General features: G+C 58.3%; 2 protein-coding genes across 2 annotated transcripts; both read left to right on the forward strand.

Moving 5' to 3' along the window:
• Positions 1–48: 48 nt before the first annotated feature.
• CKS1B (CDC28 protein kinase regulatory subunit 1B) lies at positions 49–2,548 on the forward strand. The gene is made up of 3 exons (XM_044991826.1): positions 49–204; positions 880–1,007; positions 1,924–2,548. Exons 1-3 carry the CDS (start codon positions 146–148, stop codon positions 1,974–1,976), a joined length of 240 nt encoding a protein of 79 aa, XP_044847761.1. The 5' UTR covers positions 49–145; the 3' UTR covers positions 1,977–2,548.
• A 2,234-nt stretch (positions 2,549–4,782) lies between these two features.
• On the forward strand, positions 4,783–13,519 carry FLAD1 (flavin adenine dinucleotide synthetase 1). The gene is made up of 7 exons (XM_044991823.1): positions 4,783–5,234; positions 6,040–6,799; positions 7,936–8,083; positions 10,122–10,220; positions 11,307–11,496; positions 12,730–12,803; positions 13,145–13,519. The coding sequence occupies exons 1-7, from the start codon at positions 5,076–5,078 to the stop codon at positions 13,278–13,280; spliced, it is 1,566 nt and encodes a 521-aa protein (XP_044847758.1). The 5' UTR covers positions 4,783–5,075; the 3' UTR covers positions 13,281–13,519.
• The last annotated feature ends 861 nt before the right edge of the window (positions 13,520–14,380 follow it).

Genomic DNA, 14,380 nt, shown 5'->3' on the forward strand with positions numbered 1-14,380 from the left:
CCGGCTGGACCAATGGGCGCGGGAGGCGGCGGCGTTTGAAAGCGGCGGTTGAGGTCGGTGGGGGCGGGTGGAGGGCAGCGCGAGACCTACCAAGGCGGCCCGGGAGCGCGCAGAGGCCGCCGGGAAGGGGGCGGACCGCGGGAGCATGGCGCACAAGCAGATCTATTACTCGGACAAGTACGACGACGAGGAGTTCGAGTATCGGTGAGAGGGGGCGGGGCCGGCGCGCGGCCGGGGGCGGGGGGCCAGGCCCGGGGCCGGCCTGGCAGTGAGGGGCGAGGCCGGGGGGTGCGGCCGAGGAAGGGGCCCCCGGGGCTGCACAACCCACCTGGAAACGGGGCGCGGGCCCCGGGGGCGTTAACCGCGAGCCGCGCGTGGCCGGGGGTCGGGCTGGGGCCCGCGGCCTCCCCGCCCTGGGGGCCGCCCCGCCCCCCCCCCGTTCTCCAGGGGGTCGGGCTGTGGCGGGGGCCCGCGGCCCTGGGGGGCCCAGTCGTCACTTTCCGGCCGCCGCACGTTGCTGTTTTCAGACGGTCTCTCCGCTAGAACTGAACTCTCGTTGTAGGCAAAGTCCATCACCTTCTTAACGTGTTGAGGAAGCTTCATTTAAAATTAAATTGAAACGCAGAGCCTCCCCCCGGAGCGGTAGCCAGGCCCCGGGCAGTGTGAGGGCCACTGAAAATCAGCTGCAGGTTGCCTACCCCTGGGCTAAATGATAACAATCCTCCGTCCCTTCTGGCCTGGGAATCTGTGACCCTCGGGGAAGGGGAGAAAGAGAGAGCTGGGGCTCCTGGGAGAACAAGCCATTGAAGTGCTGTTGGGTAACTGGGAAATGTACCTGCCTCCAGCGTTGTCATGTTGTATTCTTCCTCCTGCTTGCAGGCATGTGATGTTACCAAAGGATATAGCCAAACTGGTCCCTAAAACACACCTGATGTCTGAATCAGAATGGAGGAACTTAGGAGTTCAACAGAGCCAAGGCTGGGTCCATTATATGATCCACGAACCAGGTTAGTTGGCCATGATTCACGTCACTAAGCCTATGGGCTACTTTACTAGTCTGGGGTCTTGATTAAAGTTATATTCATTCTAGTTAGAACAAAAACCGAGACTTCATGATGCTGGATTTGATGGGTTTTGGCACACTTGGCGATGGCTGGAAGCCAGAATCATACTGGGTACCGGATATGGGGCAGGTTTTGTGCTGCGTTCACATGTGTAATCATAATGACTTCAGTGGGAGTTCAATATAAGTAAGGAGAGTGGAATTTGGCCCCCAGCTGGTTTACTGACTCAACAGCAGGAACATCTCAATTTCCTGCAATACTAAAAGTCTGCAGCAGGCCAAGCCTTCTGTTACTAATGGTGATGAGCTTTGCAGAAAGAGACAGCACCCACTTCAAAATCAGAATTTAGAGATTCCTGCTATTGCAGTTCCTTCCTAGGAGAATCCCTGCCCCCCTTTAATTGGATATAAACCCTGCTGCATGCTAGTGGGGCTGCTGTTTACTGTAGAGCTGTCACCCAACTGGCCTGGGGAAAGAACTGAGGCTGAGTGCTCAGTATGCCAAGTGAGGCACGGAGGGACAGGGTATTGTAGAAGTGATCTTTGTAGCAAGATGGGATGTTGTCCTATTGTCAACCAACTGGGATTTCCTTTGTCTGCAAGCTTGAGCACATTTGACCTCTGGGGCTGTTGGCTGGCTCATGGGGGAGACGTAATCTATAACATGACTATATAATGACACACCTGGCTAAAGGGGCTTCTGGCAAATTAGATCAGACTGTCAGTATCAATTTACAGGGCTCCGGGTCTGTGGTTTTATTCCCTCTCTAAACATTGCACACTAGGGAATAAGTGAATAGAACACTTGTGCATTTTAACCTGCAGATTGTCCTAATGCTCTGCTCTCCATCTCCTCTCAGAGCCTCACATACTGCTGTTCCGACGGCCACTGCCAAAGAAGCCAGAAAAATGAACCTGTTACGTCTGACCTGTGTATAGAACCTCCCCTCTCTGTCTTTTCTTGGATACATGCACCTTTGGGGGTTTTGTCTCCTGTTTTAAAATATCTGACAAATGCTTCAATACATTAAAACTCCTGGCGATTTAACTTCAAGCAAATCCAATCATCATGACAATAGTGGCTGGTAGAAAATGACTTGTCTCAAAACTAGAGTCTGGCCTTTACATATGAAATATCCTGTTGTATAGAACCCAATGATTCTTACCCACTGAGTCTGTCAATGCTCTCCTGAGTTCTACTTCAGCAGAGAGATTTTAACTGCAAAATCTAGACTTCAACAGTTGAACCATAAATATTTTAACATTGTTTGGCATGTGATAGTTGCTGCTTGTACCTTTTACTCCAGGGGGTATGTTGGACTTTATTCCAGGTGGACACTATATCCACTTGCTTGGCATCTGCTTTAACACTGTTTGATATGTATTTTTGAATCTGTATTTTTGAATAATTTTTAAAGTTCTAGAAAGTCTGTTCAAAATCTGTGGTTGAAGTCCTTCAATAAAGAGGAAGTTTTTTTTTAAATACATGGGTTTCCTCTCATTCATCTGAAACAATCCCCTCTGCCACCTTTTGTTGTCTAAACACTGGATATTCCCCCCCCACCCGGAGTGGGTGGTGCTAACACATGCCTTTGTTTTGTTTTGTTTCATTAGTTTCAAGTGTCAATCCTCCACAGATGTGTGGAGAGAAATAACTTTGCAGGATTCTGGTAATGTGCCTTAATCTCATTTGCTCTCAGAAAATCTTTCCTAAGATGTGCCACAGGATTCTTTGCTGCTTTCCTAAAAGAGATGAGACTATTTAACTCTTTAAAAGGCTTATTACCTCACTACTAAGTACCCAAGGTTTCTCTAAAACCATCTAAGACACGCCCCCCACCCTTTGTCTACAAAATTAGCCTTGTTGCCCTAACATGAACTTTCTGTCCATCAAGGCAATAATCATAGTAAGAGTTTAAGTAGGGTTAGGTCTGTAGCATTCAAGGTTTAGAACAGGAGTTCTCAATCTGGGGGGTGGGACCACTTAGGGGGTCACAAGGTTATTAAGTGGGTCACTGTCAGCCTCCACCCCAAACCCTGCTTTGCCTCCAGCATTTATAATGGTGTTATAAATTTAAAAAACCCTATATATTTAAGGGGGGTTGCACTCAGAGGCTTGCTATGTAAAAGGGGTCACCAGTACAAAAGTCTGAGACCCCTTGGTTTAGAAGGCAGCCTGCTGTCTAACTAGATGGCTAAGGCAGGTTTTCCTAGTGGGGAGATTACCCATGTCCTTCTTGGAGTCTGTATCAGCTGTTGATATATAGCTCCTCTGCTTAGCTCATAGAGAAACAGGTCAAGCACTTGACTCTGGGTAGCTGCAGGCCTCTGACTTCATAGAATATCAGGGTTGGAAGGGACCTTAGAAGGTCTAGTCCAACCCCCTGCTCAAAGCAGGGCCAATCCCCAGACAGATTTTTACCCCAGTTCCCTAAGTGGCCCCCTCAAGGATTGAACTCACAACCCTGGGTTTAGTAGGCCAATGCTCAAACGGCTGAGCTATCCCTCTTGAACCCTAGTCAGCCTCCTTACTGGCAACTTTTTAGCGGGCCACGACTGAGCAGTGAAGCAAGGAGCTGGTTCAGTGTAAAGTGGTATGGGCAGGAGCTATGCCCCTAGCTCTAATTGCCAACAGCTAATCATAATGAAACAGTCTGCCAGAGCCAGCTCCAGCCTGGTGTCCATAGGCAGGGCCCCATGGTGTAGGGAGGGAAGGGTAGCAAGCCCAGTACCATGAAACTCGCAGGGAAGGGTGCATGGCTAGCACCCCATGGGATTGGGCTCGCTGCCCAGCCCTCCAGTGTGCTGGGATCCCAGCAGCGGGGGGACGGTCCCAGGGAAGGGTGCCTAGGTAGGGTCTCGTGGGGTGGGCAGTGAGCCTGGATCCAGCACCGGGGGGGAGGTAGGGCCTCGTGGGGCAGGTGGGCAGCGAGCCCAATCCCTGCAGCGTGCTGGGATCCTAGATCCGGGGGCGGGGGGGGGGGGAAGGATCCCACGGACACCCTGGTCTGCGCACCCCCAACGCTCAGACTGTGGCCACGCCCTTTGCACCAGCGCCCCCTGCCGGAAAAACGTGGAGGAAACTCAGCGCCCCGCCCACGGGGAAGATGCAGACCAATCAGCTGCGAGGACGTTCCATGGCCGGGAGGAACCCTCCACGGGCTGCGATGGTTCAGCCCCTGCCGTGAGAAGCTCTGATGTACGTCACTTTCTCCCGTGTCAAGACTGGCCAATCAACGCATTCACAGTCTTCTTGTCTACTGACTGGCATCCTGACTATCCAATGAAAGGAGAGAGGGCCGACGGAGGCGAAGCTTCACTCGCTGTGACTGGGGAGGCGGGGCCGGGACTGGAGGCGCTGGGCTGCCAGCAGGTGGGGGTGACCGGACGCCTGGGTTCTCTCCCTGGCTCGAGAGGGGGGCTGGGAGCCAGGACTCCTGGGTTCTCTTCCCGGCTATGGGAGGGGAGTGGGGGCTGGGAGCCAGGACTCCTGGGTTCTCTCCTGGGCTCTGGGAGGGGAGTGGGGGCTGGTGGTTAGAGCAGGGGGGGCTGGGAGCCAGGACTCCTAGGTTCTCTCACTGGCTCTGGGAGGGGAGTGGGGGCTGGTGGGTTAGAGCGGGAGGGCTGGGAGCCAGGAGTCCTGAGTTCTCTCCCTGGCTCGGGGAGGGGAGTGGGGGCTGGTGGTTAGAGCGGGAGAGCGGGGGGGCTAGGAGGCAGGACTCCTGGGTTCTCTCCTGGGCTTTTGGAGGATAGTGGGGTTTAGTGGTTGGGGGCTGAGAACCAGGACTCCTGGGTTTTTTCCCAGCTGTGCCCCCACTCATTGTCTGACCCTTTGTTTCCGGCTCTCATACCCAGTCGCTCTCCTTTAGGCCATTTCTGTGCTCTCTTGGGCGTTTATATTCATGCGGCCTTAGCATCCTTGTGAGCGCTCTGATGTTTGGTTGCAGGTGCTGTTGTCCTGGAGATGCCTGGGTGTCATCTCTAGACTGGAGGGACCTGACTGTGGGTGCCCATGCACTGGGCCCTCAGGATCTGCAGGAGCATTGGGCGGGTGGGACGGGAGAGCCGGCCTTTCCAAGCCATGGCTGCGCAGAGCAGCACCCTCCCTGTGCAGAATGGCCACGACGCCGTCACAGCCGGGATCATCATCATCGGAGATGAGATCCTGAAGGTACAATACTGGCGCTGCACTGTGCACTCCCCAGCTGCTCTGTCCTCTGCGCCACACCCGTGTCGCACCGTTTGGGGTCAGGCTCCAGATCGACAGAGACTGGGACAACAATTTCTCAGGCTGGCCGTGAACTTTGTCTTCCCCCACGCTTGGCCAGATTGCATCACCCGCGCTCACCTTGGTAGCTCCTCACGCTGCTGGTCGACCCGGGCCTACTTAGCAGGGTGGAGGGGCCCCCATTTAGCCCTAAGCTAGTGGAACTCACCTTAGAGTCCCAGTCGAGTTTTATTGAGGGGCCTAGCTAGGACATCCCCATTGTGGGGAGGTCAAAGTGCACAGGCTGGTAAATGTTCAATGACAGCACCTTCCCCATGAGGGTCTGAAAAGTCCCAGGCATTAATCACTAGTCCCCTCTCCCTCCCAGAGACAGGGATGGAACCCAGGAGTCCAGGCTCCCAGCCCCCCCGCTCTAACCACTAGTCCCCTCTCCCTCCAAGAGATAGGGATGGAACCCAGAAGTCCTGGCTCCCAGCGCCCCCCCTGCTCTAACCACTAGTCCCCTCTCCCTCCAAGAGATAGAGATGGAACCTAGAAGTCCTGGCTCCCAGAGCCCCCCCCCCCGCTCTAACCACTAGTCCCCTCTCCCTCCCAGAGACAGGGATGGAACCCAGAAGTCCTGGCTCCCTGCCTGCCCGCTCCCCGCCCTCCACCCCCTGAGGCATCTCCTAGTTCTGCAGCATGTGGCCAGTGGTGATGCGCCACCACTTTGCTGGCTGGGGTCATCTCACAATATTTTTGCCTCCAGGGACTCACCCAGGACACAAACTCCTTCTTCATGTGCCGGAAGCTGCGGTCGCTGGGGGTGAAAGTTGCCAGAATCTCCGTGGTCCCTGATGACGTCAATATCATCGCCACGGAGATCTCCTCCTTCGCAGCCAAGTTCACCTATGTGCTGACATCAGGGGGCATTGGCCCCACCCACGATGATGTGACCTTTGAGGCGGTGGCCAAAGCGTTCGGGGAGCAGGTTTGCCCCCACCCAGAGCTGGTCGCCCTGGTGCACAGGTTCTTTGGCAAGACGGACGTGCGTTGCCCTGAGATGAAGCTGGCGCACGTCCCTGAGTCCTCACTGCTCAACTACGGCACGGACAAGAGGACGGGCGATGCCATGAAATACCCCCTTGTCAGCGTGCGCAACGTCTACGTCTTCCCGGGCATCCCGGTGCTGATGGAGCGGGCGCTGGAGGGGCTCGGCCACCTCTTCCGCAATGAGCAGACCTGCTTCCACTCCCGGGAGATCTACGTCAGTGCCGACGAGACGCTCCTGGCACCCATGCTCAACCAGGCCAACGCCTGCTTTGGGCGCCACACACACCTGGGCTCCTACCCTGACTGGGTCAACAACTACTACCGCGTGAGGCTGACCCTGGACTCGGAGTCTGAGCAGCACCTGGAGGAAGCTTACAGCTTCCTGATGCAGAACCTACGCCCTGCGCTGGTTGTGCCCCTGGTGACAGACCCTGTGGCGCGGGCAGCCACGGATGTGTATGCCCTGGCTGAGTCTGGTATGGCCTGGCTGGAGTAGCTACAGGGGCGTGTGGCTCTGGGGCTTGGTCCTGCTGCATATAATAGGAGCAACTGAAGCACCAGGCTCCCTCATGGTGCTTCCCACCCACCTGCCTGAGCCCGGACCTGCAGGGAACAGTTTGAAGGGGGGGTCCAGTCAGACCTGGGCCTCTGTGGAGGCTGCCAGCCCTGGTAGGTTCAGATGTGAGCACCTGTCTGGCTCCAGGCTGGTCCCCAACCCGTTGTGCACAGGCCAGCAGCCACCATGGAGTCACTGCTGGTCGTGACTGAGCTGGGCTGCCGTGGAGAGGGAGCTGCCTGGCCGTGGGGTCTGGATTCAAATCCCAGCTCTGCCACTGGTTCGGTATGACATGGGCCACTCACTGCCTCTCCCTTCTCTGGGTCCCTGTCGGTAAAAGCAGCCTGTCCGTTCAGCCTGTGAGCTCTTTGCACAGGGACTGTCCCCCTCCGTGTCCATGGGGATGGGGCCTGTAGGCACAGCTGGAGCCTCCATGTCCTTGGGGATGAGGCAGGCCTCGTCGATGCCAGTCTAGCGAGAGCAGCCGTGCCCTCCCGGTGTGGCAGCATTGGCAGGACTCTGCTTAGGGTGGCATGGATTGTGCCAGTTCCCCGCACCGGCACGGTTCGGCCACTATAAATGTGTCTGCGAGGGCTCGTGCCAGCAGAGCTGCGTTGCTGAAATGTCCCCCGCGCTGACAGAGTCGACAGAGCTGGGCAGGGGCACCTGTCAGCGCAGCGTGGGCCCCTTCCTCCCGGCACGGCTGTGCTGCACAGGCCAGGCCCGAGGCTGATGAGGATGGATCTCAAGGATGGTTTTGCTAACCCCGTTCAGACCCCCCCCCAAGCCAGGCTTCCGGGGCCCCGTGGAGAGCGGGGGACGGGTGGTGGGTATCAAACGTGATGGGGAGCAGGGGAGTGCTGGCAGGAGTGTAACCAGCAACCTCCCAGATGGGGCAGCCCCAGGCTTTGAGAGGCTGGGACCTACCCTGCTGGCTGCTGCTCCTGCCTCGCCCCAGAGCGAGACTCCGTGCAGCAGGTGGGGAAAGGGGGGCGGGAGGCTCCGACCTGCACCAAGCCCAGTCCCCCCCTCGCTGACTCCTCTCCTCTGCGGCAGGTTCCGCCCTGGGCCAGAAGGTGGCAGCAGCGCTCCGGACCATCGAAGAGGCCTTGGATCGGTTCAGCCTGGCCCAGATCTGCGTGGGTTTCAACGGGGGCAAGGACTGCACGGCCCTGCTGCACCTGTTCCACGCCGCCGTGCAGAGGTACCCGCGGCTTCCCCTACCCTGCGTCACAGCCCCAGCGGGCTGCCCTGGGCATGGCGCTCAAAGGAGGACGTGGGCTCTAGGGAGTTAGAGCAGTGGGGTGGGAGTCAGGACTCCTGGGTTCTATTCCCAGCTCTGGAAGGGGAGTGGGGGCTACTGGGGAGCGTCATAGAAATGTGGGGCAGGAAGGGACCCCACAAAGTCATCAAGTCCAGCCCCCTGCGCTGAGGCAGGGCCAAGTCAGGCTAGGCCGTCTCTGACGGGGCTTTGTCTGCAGGGCTAGAGAGTCCGCTGCCTCCGGCTCCAGAGTGTAACTTGTCTTCGAGTCGGAAAGATTTTCCCGAATCTCCCGTGCTGCAGATTCAGCCCATCGCCACTTGTCCTGCCTCCAGTGGAGGTGGAGTGCAATCGATTCCTATCTTGATAGCAGCCTCCACAGATTTGCAGACTGTTCTCAGGTCCCTCCTCAGTCGTCTTTTCTTGAGACTGAACGTGCCCCATTTTTGAGCCGTTCCTCTCAGGTGAGGTTTTCTAAACCTTCGATCAGTTTTGGGGCTCTCCTCTGGGCCCTCCAGTTTGTCCCCATCTTCCTTAAAGACCTGGCCTCCCTCAGCACAGCACATCTCAGTCTCCCCTGCATCCAGGTGGGCTCTGCCTCCTCCCCCTCTCCAGCCCAGAGCCTCCCTGCTTCCCAGAGGGGAATCTGATATCACCGTCCCCAAGCCCCCTCTGTCCATTGTCTTCTCTCCCGGTAAACAGGGTCGCCTGGGCCTGCTCTCCCCTCTTCTGTCCTCTGGCCCCTCTGGCTGGAACCGGCTGGTCAGGTCACCAGGGTCCTCTCCCTGCAGCCCATTGTCCTCCCACTGGCCAGAACTGGCTGTGACTCCTGAGCTGGGCCTCTGGGTCGCCAGGTCACCAGTTACTGGGGTCTCCATCCTCCAGGCCATCGGCTGGGGTCCCAAGTTCCCTCTCTGATCCTCTATAACAACAAACTCCCTCTCCCCTCACCTCATTAAACCAGTAACACCCAGGGAAACTGAGTCCCACCCCCTCTGCATGCAACCCACTGGAAAAACAAGAAAATCCCCCACTTTGTCACACAGTGCAGTACCCAGAACTGGACACAGGACAGCTGAGGCCTCAGCAGTGCCGAGTGGAGTGGGACACTTACACACGACGCTCCCAGGAATGTGCCCTAGTAATGGACTTTTTTTGTGGCTGCATCATTTTGTTGACTCCTATTCAGTTTGTGGTCCGCTGTAAGCCCCAGACCCTATCCAGCCGTGCAACCCTCCCCCCGGCTAGTGCCCGTTTGTAGCTGTGCATTTGGTTTTCCCTTTCTGACTGTTGTGCTTTGCCCTTGTCTTTTCTGAATTTCATCGTGTTGATTTCAGATTCATTCTCCAATTTTGTCAAGCTCATTGTGAACAATAATCCCGTCCCCCCAAGTGCTTGCAACCCCTCCCAGCTTGGTGTCATCCACATATTTGATAAGCGTGTGCTCTGCTCCGTTATCCCAGTCAGCAGTGAAAATACTGAGCGGTACCAGAGCCAGGCCCAACTCCTGCAGGACCCCACTAGAGACGCCCTCCTACTCTGACAGTGAGTCACTAACTACTGTCTGAAGACGGCCTTTGAGCCAGTTGTGCACCCACCTTATAGTCGTTTCGTCTAGACCCTGGCTTGCTTGTGAGAATGTCATGTGGGACTGTGTCAAAAGCCTCACTAAATTCAAGATCTCTCACATGACCTGCTTCCCCCATCCCTGTCAGAGAGGGAAATTGGGCTGGCCTGGCATGACTTGTTCGTGACCGATCCATGCTGGCTGTTCCTTATCGCCCTGATCTCCTCTGGGTGCTCACAAGTTGATAGTTTAATAGCATGTTCCAGGAACTGAAGTTGGTCTGATTGGTGTATAATTCCCTGGACTCCTGGGTTCTGGTCCCAGCTCTGTCACTGACTCGCTGCATGGCCCTGTGCAGGCCAGGCCAGGCGGCTGGGGATGGTGAGTCATGGTGACGGATGTCTCTCTCTCCAGGCGATTCCCACAGCGGGAGGAGAAGCTGCAGGTGCTCTATATTCGCATTGTGTCCCCCTTCCCCGAGATGGAGCAGTTCATTCAGGCCACCACCCAGAGGTAAGCGGGGGAGGGGGGGGCTGTATTTCCAGGTAGCTCCCCACTTCCCTGCAGTGGAACAGCCCAGGCAGGATGGGCTTCAGAGGCAACCCTGGCACTTACAGGCTGGTGAGCCTAACTTCAGTACCAGGCAAGTTGGTTGAAACAACAGTAGAGAGCAGAATGATCAGACCCAGAGCTGAACATGGCAGGTTGGGGAAGAGTCAACACGGCTTTTGTGAAGGCGAATCATGCCTCAGCACTATTCAAATTCTTTGAGGGGTCAACAAACATGGCCAAGGGTGATCTAGTCGATATAATGAACTTGGACTTTCAGAAAGTCTTTCACAAGGTCCCTCGCCAAAGGCTCTTAAGCAAAGCAGAGAGTCAGGGGATAGGAGAGAAGGTCTGATCAGTAACTGGTTACAAGATAGGAAACAAAGGGTAGGAATAAATGGTCAGTTTTCACAGTGGACAGAGGTAAATAGCAGGGATCTGTACTGGGGCCAGTGCTGGTCAACATACTCCTAAATGATCTGGAAAAAGAGGGTTAGCGGTGAGGTAGCCAAGTTTGCAGATGATACTAAATTACTGGAGATCGTTAAGTCAAACAAGTTACAAAGGGATCGCACAACTGGGTGACGTAGTAACAAAATGGCAGATGAAATTCCATGTTGATAAATGCAGAGTGATGCACATTGGAAAACATCATCCCAACTCTCCATACACAATGATGGGGTCTAAATTAGCTGTTACCAGTCAAGAGAGTTCTTGGAGTCATTGTGGGTAGTCCTCAGTGTGCAGTGTTGGGAATCCCCCATGCCCTGGGTGTCCCTAAACCTCTGACTGCCAGAAGCTGGGACTGGAGACAGCAGGGGATGGATCACTCGATACTTGCCCTGTTCTGTTCATTCCCTGCAAAGCATCAGGCACGGGCCACTGTCAAAAGACAGAACACTGGGCTAGAGGGCCCATTGGTCAGACCCAGTGTGGCCGTTCATACACTCTTATGAACCAACCAATTCACTGGGGTGGGGGCCTTGACTTCCCCACGGGGCTTTCCCACCCTTGAATGTTGTGTCCCCTGCTGCTCTTTCTGCGTGCCAGGTACGACCTCTGCCTCTGCACGGTGCAGGGGCACATCCAGCAGGCACTAGCAGACCTGAAGGCCCAGCACCCCCAGCTGCAGGCCGTGCTGATGGGGACGAGGAGGACCGATCCCTACTCCCGCACTCTGACGCCCATGTGTATGACCGACCCCGGCTGGCCCGAGTACATGCGGGTGAACCCTCTGCTGGTGCGTCATGGTGCTAGGGCTGCTACTAGTGGGGCAGAGAAGTGCGGTTGGAATACAGGGCAGGGAGCCAGGACTCCTGGGTTCTCTCCTAGCTCTGGGAGGGCAGTTGGCTCTAGTGGGTTAGAGCAGGGGGGCTGGGAATCAGGTCTAAGGGATGAGACCTTAGTCCCCCTCTCCTGTCCGGCACTTCCTCCTACCCCACCTCTCCCCTCCCCACGGCATCCCTCCTGCCTCCCCTGGGCAGCACCGTCTCCACACACCCCTCAGACTCTAACCCCTGTGGGTTGTCTCAGGCCCTTCCCAGCAGCGATCCAGTCCCAAGCTAGTTCTCCGAACGGACTTTTCAGACAAGCCCCAAAAAACCTGGGCTAGGAATTAAAGCTACGGTGTGCCCGGGTCCGCTCCCCGCCCTGCCGTGTGCCCGTGTCCGCGCCCCACGGATCCCTGTCCTGCTGTGTGCCCATGGCTGCTCCCCACTGCTCCCCGCCCTGCCGTGTGCCCGTGTCCGCGCCCCACGGATCCCTGTCCTGCCGTGTGCCCATGGCTGCTCCCCACAGCTCCCTGCCCTGCCGTGTGCCCGCGTCCACGCCCCGCAGCTCCCCGCCCTGCTGTGTCCCTGGGTCTGCACCCCACAGCTCCCCGCCCTGCTGTGTCCCTGGGTCCGCACCCCACAGCTCTCCACCCTGCCAGGTGCCCGCGTCCGCGCCCCACAGCTCCCCGCCCCGCTGTGTCCCTGGGTCCGCACCCCACAGCTCTCCACCCTGCCAGATGCCCGCGTCCGCGCCCCACAGCTCCCTGCCCTGCTGTGTGCCCACAGATGTGCCCCACAGCTCCCTGCCCTGCCATGTGCCCGCGTCCACGCCCCACGGCTCCTGCCCTGCCATGTGCCCATGTCTGCACCCCGTGGCTCCCCGCCCCTCCGTGTGTCCGGGTCCAGGCTCTGCGGCTCCCTTCCCTTCTGTGTGCCATGTCCGGGCCCTGCGGCTCCCCACCCAACTTTGCAGTGCCCTGTTGTTTCGCCCCCCACCCCAGCTGGCCATGCTGAGGGGTGGTCGGTGTCCCAGAGGGAAGGCGTTGGGGGGACAGTGACAGTCCCGGTGCCTTTGGGGAAGGGATGCCAGTGGCTTGGAGCGGGGACTGGCTGAGCCCCACACAGCCAGCTGGCCTCAAACGCGGGGCGGGGGAGCCGAGGGCTCCGCGCAGCTGCCGCCGTGACCTCTGTTCTGCCTCCAGGACTGGACGTACCGGGACATCTGGCAGTTCCTGCGCACGCTCTTCGTCCCGTACTGCATCCTGTATGACAAGGGGTAAGAGCCCGGCTTGGGGGTACTGTGCCTCCCCTCCCCCAACCCTGTCACTGCTCCCCGAGCCCTCGTCCATGGCCCAGGGGGTGGGCAGCTGGGGGTCCCCATCAGTCAGGTGTTGCCCAGGGTCTGGGGGGCGGAGTGAGAGCTGGGCAGTGGGAGGGGAGCTGAGGAGGTGGCAGGACGGGGTGGCACGGTGCATGAGGTCAGATGCCTGGCCGGACTCGCCCCCATCCAGGATTGCGCAGGGGCTTTTTAGCACAGAAGGAGGCGCTAGGCAACGCCTGGCATCTAGGACCCCTCGTGCCCCCGCCCTGCTCACAGCCCCCCTCCTCCTGTTGCAGCTACACCTCCCTGGGCAGCATGAGCAACACGCAGAAGAACCCGGCGCTGCGCTACACCAACGCGCTGGGCCAGGAGAGCTACCAGCCGGCCTACCTGCTGGAGAACGAGGAGGAGGAGCGCACCTCGCGCCAGTGAGGCCCTGCCAGGCGGGCCCTCCGCTCGGCGGCGAACTGGGCTGAGCGCGGGCTGCTTCCCCGGGCACTGTTGTCGGGACACCCACCCGCGGCTCTGCCCCTCCTCGGCCTTGGGCCCTGCCTCCCAGACCTCTGGAGCAGGGCGTGAGTGCACCTCCGCCCACTGGGCACTGCTGACTGGGACATGTGGACGGAGGGCCCAGGGGCCCTATGAATAAACCCGCTGCACTCAGCCTCCTGCCTGCGTCTCCCGCCCATGCTGGCTCCCAGGGGGCTCAGAGCGTCGCCCCTACAGTGTGGGTCAGTGGGTTGTCATGGAGTGTGGGGGGACACAAGGCCCTGCACCCCCGGCTTCCTGCGATTCACCAGGACTCTCAGCCAGCCAGTAAAGCAGAAGGTTTATTAGACGCCAGGAACACAGTTCAAGACAGGTCTTGCAGGTACAGACAACAGGATCCCCCCCAGTTAGGTCCATCTTGGGGTCCCAGGGGCACCAGAGCCCCATTGGGGGGTCAGAGCCCCATTTGGGCTCTCCTCCATTCCCCAGCCACCTCCTGAAACTCTCTCCCTCAGCGTCTCCTCCCGCCCTCTTTGTTCAGCTTCCTGGGCAGAGGTGTCACCTGGCCTCTCCCCTCTTCCTGGGTTCTCACGTTACCTGCTCAGGTATCCTCCCTCCAGCCAGTCTCCCCTCCCCCAGTGCAGACTGTCCTCCCAGGCCAACCCTCCCCACTCAGCATTCACAGCCCACAATAAGGACAGTCCCAGTTCCTCACAGTGGGTCCATGGCAGTCCGGCCTGAGCAGGGCAGAGGACTCTGGGAGATGGGATGTGCAGGGAGTCTGACCCCTCCCTGGGACCATTGGCCACAGCTAGAGCCCAGCCAGTGCTGCTCGGTCTCTGGCAGCCTCTGCCCCTGGCACCACGTCTCCAATCCGCACTCTCCCTGGGTGAGCGCCTGGCCCAGGGTCCCAGTGCCCTGTCCAAGGGGGGGTCCCCTAGGGAGGCTGCCCCCCTTTTCCAGCAGGTTGGAGGCCAGGCCCCCCGGGGGCGGGAGCAAGCAGACCTGCTCAGGCAGCAAAATGCCCAGGCCTGGCGCAGGCA

Source organism: Mauremys mutica, chromosome 17 (genome assembly GCF_020497125.1).
Source record: "Mauremys mutica isolate MM-2020 ecotype Southern chromosome 17, ASM2049712v1, whole genome shotgun sequence".
NCBI classification, from domain to species: Eukaryota; Metazoa; Chordata; order Testudines; family Geoemydidae; genus Mauremys; species Mauremys mutica.

Coding starts and splice junctions, on each gene's coding strand:
- FLAD1 (XM_044991823.1), top strand. CDS start 5,076: ATGCACTGGGCCCTCAGGATCTGCAGGAGCATTGGGCGGGTGGGACGG. Junction 6,800..7,935: donor GTATGCCCTGGCTGAGTCTG/GTATGGCCTGGC, acceptor CCTCTGCGGCAG/GTTCCGCCCTGGGCCAGAAG. Junction 11,497..12,729: donor TGCGGGTGAACCCTCTGCTG/GTGCGTCATGGT, acceptor TTCTGCCTCCAG/GACTGGACGTACCGGGACAT.
- CKS1B (XM_044991826.1), top strand. CDS start 146: ATGGCGCACAAGCAGATCTATTACTCGGACAAGTACGACGACGAGGAG. Junction 205..879: donor GACGAGGAGTTCGAGTATCG/GTGAGAGGGGGC, acceptor TCCTGCTTGCAG/GCATGTGATGTTACCAAAGG. Junction 1,008..1,923: donor TTATATGATCCACGAACCAG/GTTAGTTGGCCA, acceptor ATCTCCTCTCAG/AGCCTCACATACTGCTGTTC.